At 45.2% G+C, this 25,349-nt stretch overlaps 1 protein-coding gene across 2 annotated transcripts; it reads left to right on the top strand.

Annotated features, from left to right (window-relative positions):
• The first annotated feature begins 114 nt into the window (after positions 1 to 114).
• LOC129840721 (transmembrane protein 198-B-like) lies at positions 115 to 24,928 on the top strand. Of its 2 annotated transcripts, none has more exons than XM_055908836.1 (5): positions 115 to 939; positions 19,500 to 19,790; positions 20,430 to 21,014; positions 21,747 to 21,952; positions 22,255 to 24,928. In XM_055908836.1, the coding sequence occupies exons 2-5, from the start codon at positions 19,625 to 19,627 to the stop codon at positions 22,417 to 22,419; spliced, it is 1,122 nt and encodes a 373-aa protein (XP_055764811.1). In that variant the 5' UTR covers positions 115 to 939; positions 19,500 to 19,624; the 3' UTR covers positions 22,420 to 24,928. The 2 variants fall into 2 exon arrangements, with proteins under 2 accessions (XP_055764811.1, XP_055764812.1); XM_055908837.1 differs by lacking the exon at positions 115 to 939 and adding an exon at positions 18,652 to 19,005.
• Positions 24,929 to 25,349: the final 421 nt, after the last annotated feature.

Here is a 25,349-nt window from a genome sequence, read left to right as displayed (position 1 = left end):
AAGATGGGTTATATTTACGTTAAATATTCGTTTGTATTTGTGTTATTTATTAGGTTTAACCAACGAGGAAAAGTCAGTTGAGGGTTAAAATAAAAACAGTAGGTTGCAACTTGAAATATAGGTTTGTTAATAATCAAATATAACAGTTGGCGTTGAGTCATATATTTGGTTTCAACAAATGCAAAAAAAAATGTTTCAATTGAGAACCTAACTCATTTACTTGTAACTAGTTGAAGCCATTTTTTTTACAGTACATGTCACATAGCCACCAATGCTATCAGCAGATTTATGGATGATTAGGCCCACATTTTACATCTCACATGTGGGCTATATTATAGGCCAATAGCCAGCCTAGACATATTTATCAAGTAGCCTATCGGACCACAGCCACTTAGGGCAACTCAGAACACTGGATGTATTTTGTTAAATATTTATGTTTATTTGATGTTGAATAGTTTTTAAAAATTCGATGCAGAACATCTCACATGGGTCGGGACCACTGTCCTCCATATTTTGTCCTAGAGCTCTCTTATCCTCATCCAGCCAGCCCTGCACTTTTCCCTAGAATGGTATGCCCCGTCATGAGCCTATTGAGCCTGCTGATGCGATACGTCTCCTCTACACCCTGGACGCTCATATTATTTTCGTCGGCACTCTGCAAAGCCTCGAATGTGGATTGGATGAAGATGTAGGATACAGCTCTAAAATGATGCTATACATAGATAGTGTATGTTCTATCATGTAGACTAGTCACTGTATATTTTTGAATTAGGCTACAGTTGTCTTGTGTCTGGCTACGTTGGATTACCTGGAGTAGCTAGAAACATCCGTCGCGCCTCAAAAAGAGGGATGCTGAACGATTCGGATGAGTCGTTTTGGGGCAAGATGCGGAGAGAATGGCTGGGGCAGTGCTTCTTAGGATGCTGAGGCTTTGTGATGGTGAGTTGACGCCGACGGTTCGCCTCTTTGTTTGTTCATTATAGGAACCATTCGACTGGACATTCCATGCCTCGGGCATCCCAGGCAGAACCATTTTCCACAGGCCTAGCTACGATGACCATTGGTTCGCTAGGGTTCGGGCGCTAATGTCAAATGACAGTTGCCGTTGCATTATTTGATCCTACAGAATTGTTGTTTACATCTAATCAATTAGGTCCGACGGCACAATAGCATCAATGACATCATTTAATTTCTGCCTTGCAAAGCTATGTCCATGACGTCCACAAAGCGCAATGTGTGCAAAGATTCCATTACAGTCAATGGTGCTTCTATCACGGGGTCAATGTCCGTTACATTACAATACAAATGTGGTGTAGACGCTTTGGGTAGGCAACATAGGATCATGTATTATAAAGTGCACCCCAGGGAAATGCCACCGCCATACAGCCAGTCTAAATAGATGTGTAGGTGTGTGTGACTGACTGGGTTTCAGGCCAGGTCGGGGCACCTCAATGCTGTGGGTTAGCCCACTGAGCTAAAGCCTAGGCTATTACCTCGGGGAACTAAGTCTTTAGGTCTCACTGGTGTGTTGTGGAAAGAAAGCATTCAGTTGTCATTGAGTCACAGGGTAAACACATTGAAGATAATACTACCTGCTCTGTCGCCTAACAGACAGGATATCACTGTATGGCTGTCTGTGTGTTATTGTTCTAGTGAGGCAGTCAATCTGTCAACCCTCACAGCATTCATGCCGTAAGGGTTTCCTTGGCCTGTTGGTGGTGCACACTGGTTTGAATGATCCTAGAGGGAAAAACAAACAGACAACATCTTGAGCCTTGTCGACAACAATCTGGCGTCTGTGTCTCTCTCTTTTCATATTTCTCGCTCTTTCTTCCGATCTCGCTCTCTCTATGTCTCTCCATATTTCTCATGTTTAGTGTAGATTCTGTCTCCTAGTGTAAACATCTGCCTTCCAGAGAAATCGCAGGCTTTGATAACACACGGACATGTTTTCTTTCTCACGCACACTGAAAGGTGTGTGTGTGTGTGCGCGTGCGTACATGGTGTTTGTCAGTGGTGGAGATAAAGCAGCATGTTGCCCATTTGATTTACATGGCAGCAGTGGAACAGCCATGCCCTGACACTGATCCAATTGGAAAGCTGAACCACCTAGATTCCACTCCATTATCCTGACCTCTGACCTGTCCTGTTCCAACCTCTTCTCAGAAAAGGCCAGGCAGCACCAGTCAATGTTAATAGACCTACATAGGAACACTGTGGCTGAGTGACCATCTACTTGTCTCTGTCCTCATCGTGACCCTTTATTGGCATCCTAACTGTCATGTGTTGTCATAACGACCAATGGAAGCATTGTTGTTTTAACAGCAAAAACAAGTCATTGATTTATCCCATTAATTTATCACTGTTGATTGAATTGCATGATAGCTCCATTGATGAGGGAGTTCATGAAGACTATTGATTGACTCATGACAGAGGTCGTTGCTGTGTTGTTATTTGACAGTGCTAGTTTAGAGGTCAGGGGTCATGGACGGGGGTCATATGACCGTGCAGCCTGAATTAAGGAACTGCAAAGCAAAAGTCCTTCCTCAACACACACACACACACACACAGGAATGTTGTATTGCTTATCAGACAGGTGTTTTGTTGTACATTCTGAAATCCTTTGTTTACATGTGGGTGACCATTTTTTTGTACACAGATTTATGTAGATTATGGAATTTGTTTTAATTATGGAGATGAGCGTAACTATGATGCTTTAATCCCTTGGATTATGATGATGGTTAAACAGTTATGCGTCTAATCCCATGTCTTGATGAGCTGCTGAGATATTTTTTTGCATTTAACGTTGCGTTAAATGAAATAACTTAATTCAGAGAGGGAGAGAGAGATATCTTGAGATATCTTGATTGCCTGCTATGTGTGGTTGAATGATGGCTAAGTGTCAGGCTGCCAGTAGTTTAAGTGCACGACTTCCTCTCATTCCCTTCCCATCATCGCCTCCGAATTCGAGGAACAAATCATTCAATCATTCATTTGGATCATTGCGAAGAAAAATGAAAAAAGAGACAAGGAAAGGAAACATTTGAGAGTATAGAGGGATGAGTAGGTGGTGAGAAGAGAGGAGGTGAATCATTATGCAGCAAGATACAGTTCCTGAATGATCAAGAGTGGGATGTTTTGGGATATTATCGAACTCCTTCCTCAGGGTGTACAGGGAGAGAGTGTGTAGGGGTTCAGTGGGAGTGGGGGGGGGGGGGGGGGGGGGTTGTGAACACTGAGGGGCCTATACTGCAGGAGGAGACCGAGCCTTTTGTTAGTCATCTGTCCCAGTTATGTAACAATGACAACGCTAAGTCAAGACTAATAACAGCGTTCACACTCAAAGAAGCGGGGACATGGGGGAAGAAGAGTAGAGAGAGATGGGGAATGGGATGTACATGTATGAAGGAATGATGGCAGAAGATGCCATATAACAGTTGTGGGATACAGAGAGAGATGGAGAGAGTGAATAAGGGAAAGGGATGTGAATTGAGGTGAATCGTGTGTGCACGAGGAGTGTGAATGAGATGGATTGTAATAGAATTAATCCAGTCCTCTGCTGTCCTTCCTCCTGGCTACAGATACAGATAGCAGGTCCCAATCTCATTATCTGTCTACGTGCAGAACACATACACACACACCAAGATTAACACCAGATCAGACTGACACAGACTGGGACTAACTGAATCGTAAGTATGAAAAGCATAAACCGTAATACGCTGGATTTAGTTTTACAACTGCTTAAGGTCTATCCTTTGTTTCTGGATCTCAATCATTTGTTATAGTGAATAAATACAGGTGAATCAATTCAATTATATTAGAAGAGTCAGTAGAGAGAGACTCTTTGTATGTGTAATAAACCACTGCAAGTCACCTCTAGGTCCACACACAGAAGGAATTCGACTCCCTTAGATTCCCACTAGACTGCCTGGGTCTCTTTTGAGAGATGCGTTAAGTGGTCTGTTCAGTTCATTAACGACTCCAAAGGAACTCCATCCCAGAGAGAGTGTAGGAGCTGCAGCCTCCGCAGTCTGCTGGGGGAAACAATTGGTAACATTCATGGCCATGTCCGCTGACACACAAAGCTCTCATAGATAAACCCATCGTTCTCTCTCTATCTGCCCCCGGATCCACCCCACCATCACCACCACCCCCTTTTATGGGCAGAATGAAGAGATTTCTAGTCCATCCAGTCTGATGGGCTAGCTGATCCATTGATGAGCGCCAACTGGGTTTACGTGACCGTTGCTGTCACTAGGCCATTATCTGCTATACCAGGCAGGATTTACCGAAGTAAGATCATTTTTATTTGCCCATTATGTGCCACCGACTGTCTAACCAGGTGATCCCCAGGCCAGACAATCAAGTTTATTTTATATAGCCCTTCGTACATCAGCTAATATCTCGAAGTGCTGTACAGAGACCCAGCCTAAAACCCCAAACAGCTAGAATGCAGGTCAGGGACCGTATTGTATTTGGAATATACTCACTGCGAGTGAGAGAAACTTTTGAACACATCCTCGTCTGCCCAGGTCCACACCACTCTGCCTGGGCCTCCACGAAGAAGCTCTGCCTGGGCCCTAGTATCACAACCAGAACCAGAGGGGGTAGAGGACAAATAACAGGCCAACAATTAGCCTGTAGCGGCCAAGTCTAACACTCTGTCTCCTCTCTTTGGTAGGATTTGACATTTAGTTGAATCGCTATCTATCGCCCCCCTCAAGGGTTTCTCATTGTCCCTATGGTGCCCCAACACAGCAGCCTGGCTCTCAACGGGACTGTGTGGGGAAACACGTGAGTCTGTTGACATACACACCGATGATCTGCCTGCCACCACAGTTGTCCTAGTTACCACGGTGACACAGCCTGTCATGTTTCCACAGCGGCCACAGCCAGTCACACATCAGTGATGGATATTGATCGACATGCGAGGCAGCTTTAGAGGTTAAGGGTTGAAATGAACAGCTATATTGATTGATAACTGCCACTGTTATCGCGCCAAACCCGCGTGTCCATTCCACGAGTTATAGTTCATCGGAAAGTGGCTCTGATAGGACTGTGTGATATAAGTCTGTGACCGCGTGAGCTCAGTCTGTCACACACCTCACGGAATTCTCACAGTAGTTCACAGGGCTTCCTTCAGTTACGAGGGCATCATACTTTCATCCTAGCCTGGCTGGTCCCAGATCTGTTTCTGCGCTCTTGCCAACTCCTTTTGCTGTCGTTGTCAAGCCAAACATGTTTGGCATAACAATTCCATAAAGACTTGGCAAGAGAGCAGAAACAGATCTGGGACCAGCCGGGCTACATTGATTTCAAATCGTTCTACATAACTGTAATATTCATATGTGTAAACATACTGAATTATAATTGGATGCATTTTACCGCCATATCATACTGTGCTATGATTGGTTAAGACCACCCAAATGGTTAGGTCATGGGCAGTTGATCCTGGTTGGCGATATGTGAACATGCCCGTTATAGCTGGCTAATAAATACCTACGTTAAGAAATATCCTGTAGTACTGCATTTTATTATTTTGTACAAAGCGTGCAAAACAAGGCAAGGTGTCAGAGTAAAAGGTCTTAAAAGATGGATTTATCTGGAGTTCCTTCACCTCGAATGGACTGGGAGTCTACAAACTTACCCGATGCATGGCGTAAGTTCAAACAGCATGTGGAGCTAATGTTCACGGGTCCTCTGAAGGACAGAGGAGAAGAGGAAAAGTGCACCTACCTACTCCTGGATCGGTGAAAAAGGGAGAGATATTTACAACAGATGGACACTTACCGAGGCTGAATCAAAGGTACCTAAAACATACTACGATCGTTCTGAAGCATATGTTGTGCCGAAGACCAATACGATTTTCGCTAGGTACAAATTCCATGAGAAAGTACAGGGAGCTAGCGAGTCTTTTGAACAGTTTGTGACAGAGCTGCGTCTGCTTGTGAAAGACTGTGATTATGCAAACAAGGATGAGATGGTCAGGGACCGTATTGTATTTGGAATACACTCACCGCGAGTGAGAGAGAACTTTTGAATGTTGGGTCTGAGGTAACGCTGGACAAAGCTATCGACATAGCCAGATCTCACGAGCTAGCACTGGCTCAGATGAAAACCATTTCGCGCGGCATCACGTGAACAAGCAGTGCACGCAGTCAGGCTGACATCAAAGCACACCTCCGGTGCACAGAGAGCGCGTTTTAGAACGGAGAGAGACACAACTCCAAAACAGAGCGACACAGACTCAAAACATGTGGATATTGTGGATACAAAGTGCATGGCGAACAAGGAAATTGCCCAGCTAAAGGCAAACAGTGTACTAAATGTGGCAAATGGAATCACTTTGCAAAAGTGTGCAGAGCTTACCGTGGAAAAACAGTACACACAGTGAGTGAAGATGAAATGTCAATCAAAGAGTCAAACGCTGATGAACTGTTTATTGATTCAGTGACACAGACAAGTCAAATATCAGAGACAGAGCAAGCCTCTGCTGACATTGAGATAGGAACACAAGGCACAGAGCTAAAGTTCAAACTAGACACTGGTGCACAAGTAAACATTATTCCTCTGAATAAGTACTGCAGCTTGACATCTGAGTGCGAGCTACAGCCCACCACCCGCAGACTGACTGGTTATGGTGCTGAACAGCTCCCAGTAAAACGCACATACACTTTCAAATGCAAATACAAGGAAAGTGACATGATGTTGGACTTTTACGTTGTTGACACTAGAGCCCCTGCAGTGCTAGGTCTTAGGTTAAAGCATGTTTAGACATGGACCTCATCAAGCTAGTTTTATCAGTGACAGCACCAGTAGAGACAGACAATGTACTGGAGGAGTTTGCTGATGTTTTTACAGGAATAGGATTATTCCCAGGAGAATGTACCATTCACCTTGACCCAGACGCAATCCCTGTGGTCTACCCACCGAGAAAGATTCCCCTTGCTCTCCGTGCCCGTCTGAAGAAAGAGTTGGAGAGCATGGAGCAATCTGACATAGTCACTAAGGTTACAGAACCGACTGACTGGGTAAATGCGTTAGTGGTGGTGGAGAAATCACGCACAGGCAAGCTCCGAGTATGTCTCGACCCAAGAGACTTGAACAAGGCTATCAAACGCCCCCATTATCCTTTACCGACGCTAGATGGCATCACACACAAGCTAGCGGGAGCACACTACTTCAGTGTCATGGACGCTAGATCAGGCTACTGGGCTATCAAGCTCACAACATTCAACACACCGTTTGGACGCTACAGGTTCCGTCGCCTGCCTTTTGGGATTATCTCAGCCCAAGATGAGTTTCAGCGAAAGAGCGACGAAGTGTACGAAGGCCTCGACGGAGTTGTGGCAATTGTGGAAGACATTCTTGTCTATGGTCGAACCAAAGAGGAGCACGACTGAAACCTCCGCGCGATGCTGCAGAGGTCCCGCGAGAGAGGAGTCCGGCTCAACCCCGAGAAGAGCACAGTCGGCACTAGAGGTCAGCTACTTCGGACATCTTCTCACAGCGACTGGAATCAAGCCAGATCCACAGAAGATCTCAACTATAAAAGAAATGGAGCCACCAAAGAACAGTGCAGAGCTGGAAACAGTGCTTGGCATGGTCAACTACTTAGCCAAGTTCGCAGCCAGCCTCTCCAATGCTAATGCACCCCTGCGTCAACTGCTAAAGCAGTCCAGTGAGTTTCTCTGGGACAAGCAACACGACATTGCTTTCCAGAATGTGAAAGACTTGATCACGAGAGAACCAGGACCAATCCTTGCCTACTACGACCCCGACAAAGAGCTCAGACTCCAAGTGGACGCGTCGAAGTATGGACTAGGTGCAGTGCTACTGCAAGAAGGAAAGCCCATTGGCTACGCTTCCAAATCTCACAGACTGTGAAATCAACTACGCTCAAATCGAAAAGGAGCTCTACGCCATTCTGTTCGGATGTAAACGTTTCCATCAGTACATATATGGACGACAAGTCATTGTGGAATCCGAACACAAGCCCCTTGAGTCAATTATGAGGAAACCACTAGCCGCAGCCCCGCCAAGGCTACAGAGAATGATCCTTCAACTACAAAAATACGACTTCACAATCACTCACCGTCCAGGCAAAGACATCCCTGTCGCAGACAGGCTCTCCAGGAAGTTTCTTACCTATAAGGACAGCAGCCTCAGTGAAGGCATGGACATGCAAGTGCACACTGTGTACAGCAACTTACCAGTTAGTGACACAAAACTGAAGGAGATCCAAGCAGAAACAGAAAAGGACTCGCAACTCGCACAGCTGAGGAAAGTCATACAGGATGGATGGCCTGAGTAGAGGAGAAAATGCCCTCAGAGCGTCTCAGAATTCTGGAACCATCGTGATGTACTATCACAGATCAACGGAATAATTTTCAAAGAAGATAAAATCATTATTCCTACCAGTCTCAGAGAAGAGATTTTGACAAAGATCCATGCTGGACACATGGGCATGGAAAAGTGCAAACAGAGAGCACGGGACATTTTGTTTTGGCCCGGAATGTGCAAACAAATAGAGGACGTTGTTGGTAAATGCGCCATATGTCTTGAACGACGCCCCTCAAACACCAAAGAGCAAATGTTACCTCACTGTATCCCAGACCGACCCTGGCAGGTCGTGGCAACCGATCTGTTTACCTAGAACGACGAGGACTACATCGTAACAGTGGACTACTACAGCAGATACTTCGAACTCGACAAGCTTCACAGCACCACATCTGCAGCTGTGATACACAAGCTGAAAGCAGCCTTTGCCAGGCATGGCATTGTAGAGACTTTAATATCTGACAATGGGCCCTGTTACAAATCAAATGAGTTTGAATCCTTCACAAAAGCATGGGAGTTCACACATATCACCACAATCCCGCATTACCCTCAAAGTAATGGCCTTGCTGAAAAATCTGTGCAGATTGCCAAATCACTCATGGATAAAGCAAAAGCAGACAAGAGAGACCCCTACCTTAGTCTCCTTGAATACCGCAACACTCCAGTTGACAACTTCAAATCACCAGCCCAGCTGTTGATGAGCCGCAGACTTCGCTCAATCCTTCCCAGCACCAACCAGCAGCTACAACCTGAGGTCGTCAGCTACAAGGAAATGCATGAAAAACGTGCACAGAGACAACAACAACAAAAGCGATACTACGACAGGTCAGCTAGACCACTGCCACCACTGATCGACGGAGAGTCAGTTTGAATCCAGGAGCATGGCCTCTGGAAGCCAGCAGTCGTCATCCAGCCAGCTGACACTGAACGTTCATATCACGTCCGCACCGCAGAAGGAGCGGTGTACCGCCGCAATCATCGTCACCTACTGAACACAAAAGAACAACACACTGATGAGATGAACTGTTCCCCTGAAAGAGAACGTGATGGACTAAACACACACACAGCACAACATACACCATACTTACCTGCAACACCACAAGAACTGTTGACTGACACAGAAGCATGCTCAGCATCATATCACACAAGGTCAGGGGGAGAGGTCAAGCCCGGAGCTGTCCTAGACCTGTGAAATGTCAACGGGTGTAGGCGGATCGCTGCCCTAAAAGAGTTCCAGACTGTAAACTTGTTATTGAAAGTTCACTTGAAATGCTTTGGTATTGTATTTGTTTGAAATGTTAAGATGTATTTCTACTGTGAAAGCTGAGTTGCTGAGAATCCCTTGTTCGAAAAGTAACAGTATGTTGGATCATTGTTTCAGAGTCTATGTTGATTCAGTTGGTGTAGTATGCAATATAAATGGTTACTTACCTTGAGTTCAAACTGCAGAGCATGTTTTCAAAAGAAACGCTTAGAATATGTAAACATTTTTCTTTTGTTTTAAAAGAAGGGGGATGTAATATTCATATGTGTAAACATACGGAATTATAATTGGATGCATTTTACCGCCATATCATACTGCGCTATGATTGGTTAAGACCACCCAGATGGTTACGTCATGATCAGTTTTGATCCTGGTTGGCGATATGTGAACATGCCAGTTATAGCTAGCTAATAAAGAGCTACGTTAAGAAATATCCTGTAGTACTGCATTTTATTATTTTGTACAAAGTGGGCAAAACAACCTTGTTTCTGCACTAGGTGTTTCTTTTGGTTATGTTCTTGAAATTCAATTGGGGAGAGAACACGAGATAAGACTGGCGAACCCAAAGATATCTGCAACAAGCGATAGGGGAAGGAAGACGGGAGGAACTGAGAGAAAGAGAGAATGGAATGATGCAATCTTGCTTGATCAGACAACTGATTATGAAGTAGATGATGGAGGAGATAAGAAACAAAAAAGGAAAGGGACTGGCAACACAGCCACCATTTTGTATCTGTGTGACTGTGGGGTTGGACATGAAAAAAGAATTACACCCAATAGAATAAATACAACTTGAAAATGTATATTTCCTGAAAAAAATGGGTGCGCTTGCTTCATTGTATTTTTTAAGAAAGCACACTAATTGTCCTCCTAGCTCCAAAACAGTGAGAGAACATCTGGGGAACACTATGAAGACATTTAGTAGCAGCGACAGACCAGAAGCCCAGAGCAGCAGTAACACAGTTGGGAAACATCTGGGGAACACTATGAAGACATTTAGTAGCAGCGACAGACCAGAAGCCCAGAGCAGCAGTAACACAGTGGGAAAACATCTGGGGAACACTATGAAGACATTTAGTAGCAGCGACAGACCAGAAGCCCAGAGCAGCAGTAACACAGTTGGGAAACATCTGGGGAACACTATGAAGACATTTAGTAGCAGCGACAGACCAGAAGCCCAGAGCAGCAGTAACACAGTGGGAAAACATCTGGGGAACACTATGAAGACATTTAGTAGCAGCGACAGACCAGAAGCCCAGAGCAGCAGTAACACAGTGGGGAAACATCTGGGGAACACTATGAAGACATTTAGTAGCAGCGACAGACCAGAAGCCCAGAGCAGCAGTAACACAGTGGGAAAACATCTGATGAAGTCTATAAAGACATTTAGTAGCAGCGACAGACTAAAGCCCACAGCAGCAGTAACACAGTGACACAGTGAGTAATGCATTATGAAGTGGTTACGTAAGCAAACACTGGGGAATGGGGAGCCCATTGGCAGATCTGGCCTATCTTTCGTCTTGCTTTCTTTCTTTATACTGCTCTTATTCACCCTTTCTTACCTTTCTTCTGTGTAGTCTCAGGTCTCATTCATGTAATTCACTTCCTGCTCTCACCCCATGTTCTTCTTCAACATATCCCTTTGGGATTGAGAAATGCGACAAAGGTATGCTGTGTTGGATTCGGGGTAAACTTTGAACATTGAGATACTAAAGACATGATAGATCAGAAGCATAGTATATAAAGGAGTGAAAGAGACTGGCTTTTAATGTCAAACGTGAATGGTTCTCTGTATAAAGACAGAGGAATTGGAATTTGTTGGGTGGAAGAAGTCACAGGATTGCTACCTGTGGATTAGGCGAAGGAGGGGTTGAGGTCAGGTCAGATCCCCCGATGGGAGAAATTATGGTTTACTATCCTATTACCCTCTTCCTGTGGAACCATAAGATGTGAGGATTGGAGAGAAGGAGGAGTGCCTACATTGGAGTATATTAAAGGTCGACCGATTATGATTTTTCCATACCGATACCGATTATTGGGGGACCAGAAAAAGCCGATACCGATTAATCGGCCGATTTTCTTTATTTATATATATATATATATATTTTTTTATTTATATATAAAACTAAATATGCAGGTTTAAAAATATATACTTCTGTCTATTGATTTTAAGAAAGGCAAAAGATGTTTATGGTTAGGTACATTCGTGCAACGATTGTGCTTTTTTCGCAAATGCGCCTTTGTTAAATCATCACCCGTTTGGCGAAGTAGGCTGTGATTCGATGATAAATTAATAGGCACCGCATTGATTATATGCAATGCAGAACAAGCTAGTTAACCTAGTAATATCATCAACCATGTGTAGTTAACTGGTGATTATGTGAAGATTGATTGTTTTTTATAAGATAAGTTTAATGCTAGCTAGCAACTTACCTTGGCTCCTTGCTGCACTCGCGTAACAGGTGGTCAGCTTGCCACGCCGTTTCCTCGTGGAATGCAATGTAATCGGTCATAATCGGCATCCAAAAATGCCGATTACCGATTGTTATCAAAACTTGAAATCGGCCCTAATTAATTGGCCATGCCGATTTTAATCGGTTCGACCTCTAGAGTATATATACTGGTAGTGGTGGGAACATGGCTTTGTCTGAATACAGCTGTGTCGACCCTTTTGGAAGATTTCAACTTGGTTCAGCTTCTCTAGTGTCCGTGAGTTATTTACTCTGAAAAATAAGAACCTACCAGTTGTCAGATACATCTTTCATAGTTTCAAGATTGTATGTGTAGTCGTACATATGAGAGTTATGCTATATGGCTCCCGAGTGGCGCAGCGCTCTAAGGCACTGCAACTCAGTGCAAGAGGCGTCACTACAGTCCCTGGTTCAAATCCAGCCTGTATCACATAGGGCGGCGCACAATTGGCCCAGCGACGTCCGGGTTTGGTCGTCATTGTAAATGATAATTTGTTCTTAACTGACTTGCCTAGTTAAATAAAGGTTTGCATTGGAAGCCAAGCCTGTGCTGGGTATCACACGTGTTATTGCTGATTCCCACTCACTACAGTGGGATGATCATACAAGGTGACGTCCCTGCACATGTCCACTGGTGTTCTTCTCTGTGTCACTGTGACACAGAGGAAAGAAAAACCAAGAGGGACAGAGAGAGAGCGAGAGGGGAGCTGAGAAACAGACTGGCATCTGTAGTGACACATTTGTTTGTATTGAGAAGAGCACGGCGATGACTAAATAGGTTAGTGCAATCTGCTAATGGAGTAATGGAGGCAGCCACACACACACACACACACATACTCACACACTCATACACCAAGGTACATACTGTCCTTAAACATATATCAAAGGTCTCTGTGGAGCCGTAGGAGGATGAGTATTCTACTATGTGTGCGTACACTATATTCCCTATTTAGTGCACTTGGCTCATGTCAAAAGTAGTGCAGTACATAGGGAATAGAGTGCCATTTGGGATGCAACCGATGACTTGCTGATTGTGTGTTTGTGGAGACTGGAGCGGGTCCAGTTCCTGTATGGTGGGTTGTGGGTAGTCACCAGTCAGCATGGTTAATTCTTTGGTTACATCACCTCCAGACGGCACTGCCAGGCTGTAGCACGACAACAGCTTGCAGGAAGAGGCTTGAGTGGGCTGTGTGTGTGTGTGGGGTTCCTGACTGTGTCTCCAGTCATTCACTGGGCTACTTATTTGGTACACGCTTTGGCTAGGCGTCAGTCACGACGACTGTGGCGCAGACGCAGAAATATAGTCACCCACATACAACAATGATCAGTACTGAATGGTGTATCTAAATGAGACTGACGGAAGACTTTGTTAGAATACTCAGCCACATAGTTAGTCAGCCCTCTCCTTGAAGGCTTTGATGACATTTCTACAGAAGCACTGACATTTCCATCCTAAACATACAGTCAGTCACTACACTGTGGTGCCACACATAACTATGATATGTCAGCTAAGAGCAACTCTCTCAGAGAGTACTATAGAGATTGGTCCTGTTCGTTAATGAGGCTTATCAGCATTGCAGACACACACACACATACAGTCAAACATATTCATCTCCATGTTGCTAAGAGCTGAGGCGCTCAGCAAGATGATCTGGGGCTGACTAAAGCCATGGCTTCCTGTCCCTCCTAGCCCCTCTTTCCCCTCTCTTCCCCACCCCACTAGAATCAATCAGAAATGACCACTCCTTTCACTGTCATCCCTCTGTACACACACACACACACACATATATATACAGTACCAGTAAAAAGTTTGGACACACCTACACAAACCAGGGTTTTTCTTTAATTTTACTATTTTCTACATTGTAGATGTAATACCAAAAAAAATACCAAAAAAGTATTAAACAAATGAAAATATATTTTAGATTCTTCAAAGTAGCCACCCTTTGCCTTGATGACAACTTTGCACACTCTTGGCATTCTGTCACCCAGCTTCACCTGGAATGCTTTTCCAACCATCTTGAAGGGGTTCCCACATATGCTGAGCACTTGTTGGCTGCTTTTCCTTCACTCTGTGGTCCAACTCATCCCAAACCATCTCAATTGGGTTGAGGTCGGGTGATTGTGGAGGCCAGGTCATCTGATGCAGCACTACATCACTCTCCGTCTTGGTAAAATAGCCCTAACACAGTCTGGAGGTGTGTTGGGTCATTGTCCTGTTGAAAAACAAATGATAGTCCCACTAACCGCAAACCAGATGGGATGGCGTATCACTGCAGAATGCTGTGTCTATGCTGGTTAAGCGTGCCTTGAATTCTAAATAAATTAGACAGTGTCACCAGCAAAGCACCCCCACACCATCACACCTCCTCCTCCATGCTTCACGGTGGGAACTACACATGCGGAGATCATCCGTTCACCTACTCTGCGTCTCACAAAAACAAGGCAGTTGGAACCAAATGTCTACATTTGGACTCATCAGGCCAAAGCACAGATTTCCACTGGTCTAATGTCTATTGCTTGTGTTTCTTGGCCCAAGCAAGTCTCTTCTTCTTATTGGTGTCCTTTAGTAGTGGTTTCTTTGCAGCAATTCAACCATGAACTCCTGATTCACACAGTCTCCTCTGAATAGTTAATGTTGAGATGTGTCTGTTACTTGAACTCTGTGAAGCATTTATTTGGGCTGCAATTTCTGAGGCTGGTAACTCTAAATGAACTTATCCTCTGCAGCAGAGGTAACTCTGGCTCTTCCTTTCCTGTGGCGGTCCACATGAGAGCCAGTTTCATCATAGAGCTTGACGTTTTTTGCGACTGTATGTCTGGTTTTTGCTTGGAATACCTATCTTCTGTATACCACCCCTACTTTGTCACAACACAACTGATTGGCTCAAACGCATTAAGAAGGAAAGAAATTCCACAAATTAACTTTCAAAAAAGGCACACATGTTAATTGAAATTCATTCCAGGTGACTACCTCATGAAGCTGGTTGAGAGAATGCCAAGTGTGTGCAAAGCTGTCATCAAGGCAAAGGTTGGCTACTTTGAAGAATCTAAAATCTAAAATGCATTTTGATTTGTTTAACACTTTTTTTTTTGTTACTACATGATTCCATGTGTGTTATTTCATAGTTTTGATGTCTTCAGTATTATTCTACAATGTAGAAAATAGTAAAAAATAAAGTAAAACCCTGGAATGAGTAGAGGGAGAGAGAGAGAGGGAGAGCACAAACCCTCAGTCTGGAGGTGATTCTAGCCTGAGCACAAACCCTCATATTGGCTTTCCATGCCAATGAAGCCCTTTGAATTGAACTGAATTGAGAGCGAGAGAGAGGGAGCAGGTTTGACCAGAAGGAGAGTTCCAGCTGGGTGTGTATGTGTTTGTATGTGTGTGTATATGTACACTGCCATTCAAAAGTTTGGGGTAACTTAGAAATGTCCTGTGGAGTAGGAGTAAGAAATGCCTCAACATGTTTTTATATAGGGCCTTTTGAACATTCATTCATGTGAGAGTAGAAGTGGGAGGCGGGTACAGTATCATGTTGTAAACATGCCTTTTTTCCACATATGCTATTGTCGTTTTCCTATTCCTAAGGTTGACCTATAAAGCCCACTGTCCATTCAGTGAAGTCTCTAATTTGTCCCAACCATTGTCCACACCAGCAGACACCATATAAAGGGGCGTCATAGCAGCTATATTAACGCTGTCTGTTAACACATGGCTGAGTAGATTTGAGCATCTGTCAGATGAGATGATGTCAGCAAGTACAGCTGTCTGCTATGGTTGCCCCACTGGCCAAGGGGAAGTCATAGACCGTACAAACACACACAGGCCCGTTGGGGAATAACACAGCTGGATGTCTGCTAGACTAGAACATGATGTCGCTGGCCAACGGACAGACTCCACCCATCTCACAGGATAGCCCGCTACACTTCACAGCACCTACAGTATATACCATGGTATCATCCACACCACTTTGCCCTCTATCATATGATATTCTTAGATCCTGAGTTTGTCCTGAACCTGTGACCTGACCAGGAAAAACACCAGTTACTAGATTGATTCTGTTCTAAAAAGATGTGACGTGGAAAGCCATTTAATGAGTGTGTTTGCAGTTTCCACCCTGTCCAGATAATCACCAGTGTATAGACGCGCCATATGGATCTTAAAATGTCTGGGACTAAATTTAGGATCTAACGCTATTCTACTAGTCCACACTTTCACACCAGCCTCTAGTGTTGACATTTTATCTCTCACACCACTTGTCCCTTCCCACCCCCTCATTGTCTTTTTCTGTTCTGTGCCTTCCTCCCTCTGTCCTTGGATCTGCCCGCTCAAACACTGTAAAGACCAAATCACACGAGAAGTGATTTGTTTTTAACGCTCACGCTGGAATGAGAATGCATGTGAGGGAATGAGAGAGCAGACGAGCCGCGGGCGTCAACTGCGTCACATTAGAATGATATATATCATGTTGTCAGTGTCATTTCTTGGCAGTACCGTTAGGCTATCACGGTTGTAGCTTACAGCCGATTTGATTAATAAAGTTCAACCAAAGTATATGGTTAGTAAGTGCCTTGGTTCAAATTAATCAAATTTGGTCTAAGGATGGAGTGGGTCGTTTGTAGAAAAATAATTAAGAGAAATTGTTATGATCTTCCCTGTGCTAAGTAGACCAAACATGTATATGTAGGCCCGAAAGCTAAGGTTGATCAATATCAGTGAAATATTTGCAGCCTACCTGTGTTGATATCGATCATAGCTAGGCATAACTTGAGGAACTCGGATTTCAAGAGAGAATACTGCTATGTAGAAAGAACGAGACTTGGCTAGTTCTTTATAAACGGCTCGGGTTTACAAGCTACAACTCTCCTCACGTTCGTGAGCTAGCATAACAACTGTTTAGCCCAGGTGGCTCCGTAGGACAAATAAGTTGATTCACAACAATAACTCACAGGGGCTAGCCTACACATCGAACATAACAAAAATACCTATTTATAATGGGTTTTCATGACAATTACGTTAGCATACGCTACGCAGTGTTTGTGAATTGACGCTCGCTTCTCTCACACACCACTTTCACGCCGTTGACGGACATCTCCCCGTGTGATTTGGGCTCACACATTCACACGCACTCTAGTCTTTTGTCACAACTAGCTGAATGTGAGGCAAAAGAAACCAGCAAGGCCACTGTGTGTGTTCTGTATCTTGAGTCATTGCTTACATCTGACATGAGGGGTGACTTGCCAAAGGGAGAGAGCTGAAAGCTGTGAACCAGGAGAGGAGGGAAATACTTACCAACAGAGGAACAGCCAGACGGGCACTGATTGGCTCTCTGACTGTTGCTATGGTGGTTTAGGCAGCTCTTCCATTGGTCAGACAAGCAACTTGGACCAGGACATGCTCGGAATCCAAACATCCTCTTGTCGTCATGACAACAGACAGGAAGTGGGAAGTTGTTATTGTGAAAGATTGCCAAGCTTGTGTTCAACTGAACTGTGTTTTTCAACAGATGAACTCTTGTGAACATAGAAACTCTCTATTCTAACCCTGGATCTGCTTCTAGAACAGCTTAGTGGCGCTCCATTCCGCTCTCGGGTGTTTCAGCAGAGATGGAGTAATCCTCACGGAAAGATGATTATTATTATAACATGTTTGGATGAGAGGAGAGCCTCTAGGGGCTAGATGTGATTTATGGGTTTGGAAGGATTTAGTCAGTGTCAGAAGAAGACAGAAAATCCTATTGTCCCTTGTCCACTTCTATCTAAATTAGCAATCCTACTGGACATGTTTCTTAATGCTATAACGTATTAGCTAATCATGTAGGTATACACCTACCCCATACATAGAGCCCTGTCCAATCCTGTTTTAGCGCAGTACATGTTGGCGTAGTGCAAAAGAGAAGGCCTCCAACCCAATTCTATTTTTAATCCATACCTCAGGGAGGATTTCATGAATCCCAGTTGATACTGTAGAGTCAGCCAGGGATCAGGTTTTCACTAGGTTCTCCTCTGAGCTCTCCATTACTCCTCAGGTCTCTTTAGGATACAGCCTTTACCGTCCTCTAGTACAGCTTCAGTTCATTCATATCAATGTGTTTACTCTCCCTCACAACCTCTCCCTTCAGGTGGATGATGCATCACTTCAGACACACCGTTTCATGCTGGGCCATTGATCAGGCCTGACACGGGCACTGAGCCACACAGAGAAACACACACACACCTGGCTTTCTGGTTTATGCATATGCAGAGGCCTTGGTAAATGCTGACATGCTAATACTTTCTACCCAAGCAGCACCTTCACTTCTATGATGTTAAATGGTGTGAAACCTGTTTGCAGTAACCCCATAGCTGTCAGAGCCACACCTTCTGGGAGAGGAATAATAAAACCTGCCATGGGAAAGGGAGAGAAAAGGAGACAGAAGGGGAGGAGAGAGAGAGGAAAGAAAGGAAGGCGAGAGAAAGGGGAGGAGAGAGAGGAAAGGAAGGAGGGAGAGAGAGAAAGGAAGGAAGGAAAGAGAAAGGGGAGGAGAGAGAGGGGAAAGGAAGGAAGGACAGAGAAAGGGTAGGAGAGAGAGGAAAGGAATGAAGGAGAGAGAAAGGGGAGGAGAGAGAGAAGAAAGGAAGGAAGGAGAGAGCAAGAGAGAGAGAGAGCGACGCAAGAAGGGGTGGGGTGATGTTCAGGTGAGGATGAGCGACAGCGAGGCATCGGGGAGGTAAAGTGATGCATACTGGGAACAATATGGAGCTCATGAATATCTCACCAGCAACAGCTCCAGTGAGAGTCAGAGTAGCTCACTAACACACACTGGGCTCCTTATGTAACCCAACATCTGACCCAGAAACCTCCTCGCACGGAAGGCTGGAGAGACCGAGACGGGGAGAGAGAGAACAAAGGAGGAGGAGTGGGAATGAGGGGAACGAGGTCGTTGGGTGAGAGCTTTAGCGAAGCATATGTCAGTGTCTTTGTGTGGGAGAGAGTCCGTCACTGTTCAAATAGAAGAACACGCGTGTAGAGCAATCCGACTGTGTCTTTGATGTTTGTTCCAACATGTTGAGAGATGGTATTCATACTGAAATGCCTGATCCAAACACGACGGAGTCTGTCCCCTGTAACTTTTGATCACTGCTCTACTTACACACCTGTGTGTGTGTGTGTGTGTGTGTGTGTGTGTGTGTGTGTGTGTGTGTGTGTGTGTGTGTGTGTGTGTGTGTGTGTGTGTGTGTGTGTGTGTGTGTGTGTGGGTGGAGATTTTTGCAACAGCTATTGTAAATGCAAACATGTCTAACGTTGACCTTCTCTCTCTTTCACTCTCTTTCGCTCGCTCTCTCTCGCTCTCTCTCTCTTTCACTCTTGCGCTCTTTCTTTCACTCTCTCTTTCAATCTCTCTTTCACTCTCTCTCTCTCTCTCTCTCTCTCTCTACAGGTGGATTCTTGTGGATGGGAAATGCTCCCTGATCTTCCCTGCCCTACTCCTCCCTCTCCTGAAAACCCCAATCCCTCCATCTCTCGTTCTCACTTTCTCCATCACTCCATCACTCTCTGGTCTCCATGACGTCCACGCTGCAAACGCTGGCGCTCAAACTGGCCCCGCCCCCTCAGGACCTTAACCCTGAGCGGTTGGACGGCTGCGAGGAGACGGGCCGGCGGTACAAAGTGGTGCCCTCCATCGTGTGCTCCATGTGTTGCCTCTTCGGCATCATCTACTGCTTCTTCGGTGAGCAAAAAGGGATTCTTTGTAGCGGTTGTTAGGCCATAGCTCCTTCCTCCTTGGAAACACTGAGGCGTGATTCACTAGTCTCAATGGTAATGTGCATCTGTCACAGCAGCAGAACCTCTCTGACACTATGATTAACAGTTATTAAAGGTGAAGCACAGTGATGAGATTATGTAAGCAACACTGAGCTGATATTCTGGAGAATTTAGCCGCTCCGGGGGCATGCATAGGATAATCATCTCAATTCTCTCTCTCTCTCTCTCTCTCTCTCTCTCTCTCTCTCTCTCTCTCTCTCTTTCTCTTTCTCTCTCTCTCTCTCTCTCTCTCTCTCTCTCTTTCTTTCTCTCTCTCTCTCTCTCTCTCTTTTTCTCTCTCTTTCTCTCTCTCTCTCTCTTTTTCTCTTTCTCTCTCTCTTTCTCTTTCTCTCTCTCTTTCTCTCAGATGAAAATGTGTCTCTCGCATTCTGAATCCAATTTAATTGAATAAACTATTGACTTGGTACATTTATGTACATTGCCACGGTAAACATATAACAGAGATGGTCAAACAAGACAATTTCAAGACCGCAGAATTAAATAGAGCACCACTATAGTGGATCTCTATGCTCAAGACAAACTCCCTGTCTCTCTCTCTCCTCAGGGTACCGTTGTTTCAAAGCGGTGATGTTCCTGACGGGCCTGATGTTCGGCTCCATCGTCATCTTCATGTTGTGTTATAAGGAGCACGTCCTAGACACCCAGCTCAGTGTTGAGGCCTCTGTGGGCATCGGCCTGGGCATCGGCACCCTCTGCGGCCTGGTCACCATGCTGGTTCGCTCCGTGGGTCTCTTCATGGTGGGTCTCCTCCTGGGCCTCTTGGTGGCTGTGGCTACCCTGGTGGGCATGGAGGAGCTGTCGAACAGCCCCCCGCGGTCGGTCTGGGTCCCCCTGGGGGTGCTGCTCGGCCTGGGCATGCTGTTCGCCGTTCTCACCCTCCAATGGCAGCGTTTCTTCACCACCGTGTCCACGGCCGTGTTCGGGGCGGCGGTGATCACCGTGGCGCTGGACTACTTTGTGGAGCTGTTTGCCTTGGTGCTGTACCTGTATGAGAGGGTGAAAGCGGCGCCCAGAGTGAGGCCCGTCTGCTGGATCACCTGGGTGGTGCTGGGGGTGTGGCCTGCTCTGACGCTCCTGGGGGTGCTAATACAGTGGAAGGTGACAGCAGAGGGATACTCCCACACCAAGGGTGAGTCTGAGATCTGGGGCTGGAGGGGTTACAGTGACGTCAATGCTGAAGTTTGTGGACTTTTTATTTTGAGACTGACAGAGCTATTTATATGCGAGAGAGAGAGGTGCTTGAAAGGAAAGGGGGATACCTAGTCAGTTATTCAACTGAAATACGTCTTCCGCATTTAACCCAACCCCTCTGAATCAGAGAGGTGCTGCCTTAATCGACATCCATGTCTTCGGCGCCCGGGGAACAGTGGGTTAACTGCCTTGCTCAGGGGCAGAACGACAGATTTTTACCTTGTTAGCTCGGGGATTCTATCCAGCAACCTTTCGGTTACTGGCCGAACGCTCCAACCACTAGGCTACCTGCCGCCCGAATGTAAACAAAGATGAGAATAAGAGTGAGAAACAAAGAGAAAAAGAGAGGGAGGGGGAGAGACAAAGAGCAGGTAGCTTTAGGGGAAGAGAGAGAGAGAGAGAGAAGCAGATTATTGCTGGGTGAACTCCCTGGCTGCCAGATGGTGCCTGGCTCTGCTTGTCTAGTCTAAATAAAAAGATGACCAAAATCAGAACACAATCATGTGGAGCAGGGCAACTGTCAAAGGGCGTGTTGGGTCGTTCTTGTGCCTGTTTTAAAACATCTGTTGCTAGCTGCGCAATGTCGTTGCGTGTGTATGTGTGTTCTTTGAGTGTGTGTGTGTGTGTATGTGTGTGTATCTGAACCCCGTCTTCCATCTCCCTCTCTCAGTGATAATCAGTCGTCAGCAGCGGCGGGTCCAGCTGATGCGTATCCGTCAAAAGGAGGAGCGGAGGGACCGCATCAAGAAGAGGAGGAATAAGCAACAGAGAGACTCCACCCACAGCTCTCACCCTCCCAAACCCCTGCACCCCGAGCCCGCCTATCGCAGGAAACCCAACCCTATACGACGATTTGACGGGGACGTCCTATCGCCTGTGAGTGTACAAGTGTACTCCCTGTCTCTTTCTCTCTCTCTCTCTCGTTGTCTTTCGCTTCCACTGTCCCTTCTCCTCATCTCTTCTTACTCAGTCTTCATCGTCATTCATCAAAAAATGTTGTCTCTCTTTTCCTCTCTCTTGCGGTCTCTCTCACTTTATCTCTCATCACTGATCTAACATGCAATATTAATCTCTCTCTTTCTCTTTCTCTCTCTCTCTCTTTCTCTCTCTCCCTTTCTCTCTCTCTCTCTCTCTCTCTCTCTCTCTCTCTCTCTCTCTCTCTCTCTCTCTCTCTACAGAGTTACATCCAGAGTTTCCGGGACAGGCAGGTGGAGGCCAGACCGTATCCTGGAGGGGGCAGACTGATGGGGGGAGGAGGGGCTCACACCAATGTGGATGTGGACTATGACTGTGGCTCCACCACGCCCCTCACTGCAGCTGCAGGCCCGTTACTACGAGTCTGAACACTCCCCCAACCACTGGTCCAACCACACCCCCAATGATCTGGCAGCCACATCACACCCCCAAAAGGTGTGACCATACCCACAACCCACCTGTGCTGCAGTATGGATCTGACCACACCCCTAAATGGTGTGACCACACCCCCAAAGGCCTGTATTGCAGTATAGGTCTGACCACTGCCCCACCACAATGCTGGAGCCAATCAGAGTATGTGAACAGTAAAGGCCTAAACTCCTTTTTCTGTTTCACACACACACCAGCCACATGCATGAAAATACTGTACACACATCCACACACACTGCAGTGGAACTGGATCTGGTGAAAAGAGAGAGAAATACAGGGCCTCTAACTGGATGGATAGATGTTACCCGAGGCTTCTCTCTCCATCCAGCCTCCAGCCAGTCTCCATCAGGACACAGTTTAAAGAAGCATGGCTCAGGTTTCAAACGACGCATCGTTTTACCACGGACACCGGAATACAATCCTCTCTCTTCAGGATTTTGAAAGATTCAACTTAAAGTCTGTCTACTACTCGGCAGTCTTCATTCCTCAAATCATTCTCTGTCGTCAACAGGCAGTTCCTTTTGTACTGCATTTCTATGGTTTCATCCTTCTATGGAGTTGGGACCTTCTGATGAGAACTGACTAGTAATAAACCCCCCTGCTCTGTGCCATGCCAGCCCGACAACAGATCACCTCCTGGGAAGAAGAATACGTGTCTTTTTAAGAGGAAGCATTATGCATTCTTGGTGCTGAACGATATCCTTCTTTGGAAAGCAGTTTGAACTCCCCCTTCTTTAAATGAAGTTGGGAGATCCGTTTGATTTATGGGTGCCTTGTGACTGCCCTTACTTGGACTGTACCACTCAGCAGTGGGATAGGGGTTATTGGCAGTGGTCACTGACTGAGAGATGTGAGAGACTATATGATAACATGCTATATTATTATAGTGACAGACAACAAAGTTGTTGCGATAGGAATGAGAATAGGCTTATGTCTAGCAGAGGAGCAACAGTGACCCAATCAGGGATCAAGCAAGGAAAAAGTGGATGGTGATTGGTCTAACCTCCTCTGGGCTCTATCAAAAGGAACCCTACAGGAAGTCAGCACAGGGTCAGCAAGAGGTCAATAAAGAGTTCAAAACAGAAAGGGGTCAGAATAAATGATCGACCAATACAACGAGAGTATTGACCACTCCCCATCCACTCTACAGAGAGGACCGTTCAGGTCACAGAGGATCGCCTACATATAGATAGACCCCTACATAATGTGCGTTGGCTTTTCAATATGGTTCATAACATTCTGTCTATCGTGTATCAGTAAATGACATGACATCTATGGTTTATTGTTGTCTTTGACTCAGACTGTGAAAGGGACTGTGAGTGTGAAACACAACATGTGATAATATAATACAGGCGTGATGTTATTATTTTTATTTCCCCATTGGGCTGTGGGTCGGGACAGGGTATGAGAATCCAAGTTCCTTTCCCAGAATCTTCCAGGGGAAACCTACCTGGCTGCATGACTCAGTGGTTCCTTCCTGTTCCTGTCCCCCTCTCTTATCTGTCTCCCGTGGCTTTGTCCTCCTCACCTCACCGGACAGTGGTTCCTATCCCCTCTAGTCTGGTCACCCCACATCTAACAACCACGTGCAGAGTTCGTTAAACACTTCTCATGAATAGCTTCTTAATAATGCATTATAAGCACATGTATAATGCCTTATGAGCTATGTATAATGCACTATAATGCATAGAGATTAAATTGATATTCATGAGCACTTATTATGCGCTTATTTTACATTATGAAGAGCATATTCATAGGAAGTGTTAGCAAATTAGCCTGAGTGCCAGTCTTGTTTAATCCATCGTTTCAACTCCTTGCCATGACAATGAGTTGGCATGGTAGCACAAACAGATCTTGGACCAGGCTATTACAGAGTTGTCCATACAGCACAAACAGATGTGAAACTCCCCACTAGTGTGTATTCTTCTGATCTTCTGTTTTGTACATAAACAACACTCTATTTTTACCATTTATCTGTATTTGATTGTTTATTTTTTCTTATAGATTTATTTTAGGATATTTGATTTTATTTATATGAAATTAACCTTTTATTTAACTAGGCAAGTCAGTTAAGAACAAATTCTTATTTACAATGACAGCTTACAGTGGGTTAAACACCTTGTTCAGTGGCAGAATAACAGATTTTAACCTTGTCAGCTCGGGGATTCGATCCAGCAACCTTTCGGTTACTAGTCCAACGCTCTAACCACTAGGCTACCTGCCGCCCCAATAACGTGTCCTTTCTGAAGTACTGTATGTAGATTTATTTATCAGGTCATTTATTGACATTATATTATTGACATCTTTTGACTTCAAGAGTGCAGCCTCATAAATGTAGGCCGGTGATATTCCATGCTTCTTATTACAAATACAATTATTAATACTATTATTATTATTAAAGCATGTGTTTTTATGGGCCTGTATATGATAAACAAAGTGATTCTACAATGTCTTTGGCTGTTAATTCAACACGCACGCACGCACAGAGAACATGATAGACAGGTACAGAGACTGGCAGACCGGTGACCGTGTGTCGCTGTTTGTTGTATTTGTTAACCAACCTGTAGGCCCACCATTCAGAACAGCATAAGCGATTGTCAGCCTCACTCTCATTCCATGTTCCCCCTTTCCATCTTTCATTTTGTCTCCCCTTCTCACCTGTTTCACCCCCCCCCCTCTCCTTTTCCCTAACACATCTCTCCCTTCTCACCCCTCTCCTCTGTCTCTCTGTCCATTGAGAACCCTCCTCATACTAACGTCAGCCTTGTGATAGAACGTACAGTATCATATATAGTAATAAATAAAGGCAAACGGTGCACATAGCTGTAGTAGGAAATGACAAACAGGTCGGCTCGTACTTGAAGTCACC

This window comes from Salvelinus fontinalis, chromosome 41 (genome assembly GCF_029448725.1).
Source record: "Salvelinus fontinalis isolate EN_2023a chromosome 41, ASM2944872v1, whole genome shotgun sequence".
Classification (NCBI taxonomy): domain Eukaryota; kingdom Metazoa; phylum Chordata; class Actinopteri; order Salmoniformes; family Salmonidae; genus Salvelinus; species Salvelinus fontinalis.
Note: the sequence above shows the minus strand (reverse complement) of the source record. Positions and strands in the feature narration are given on the sequence as shown.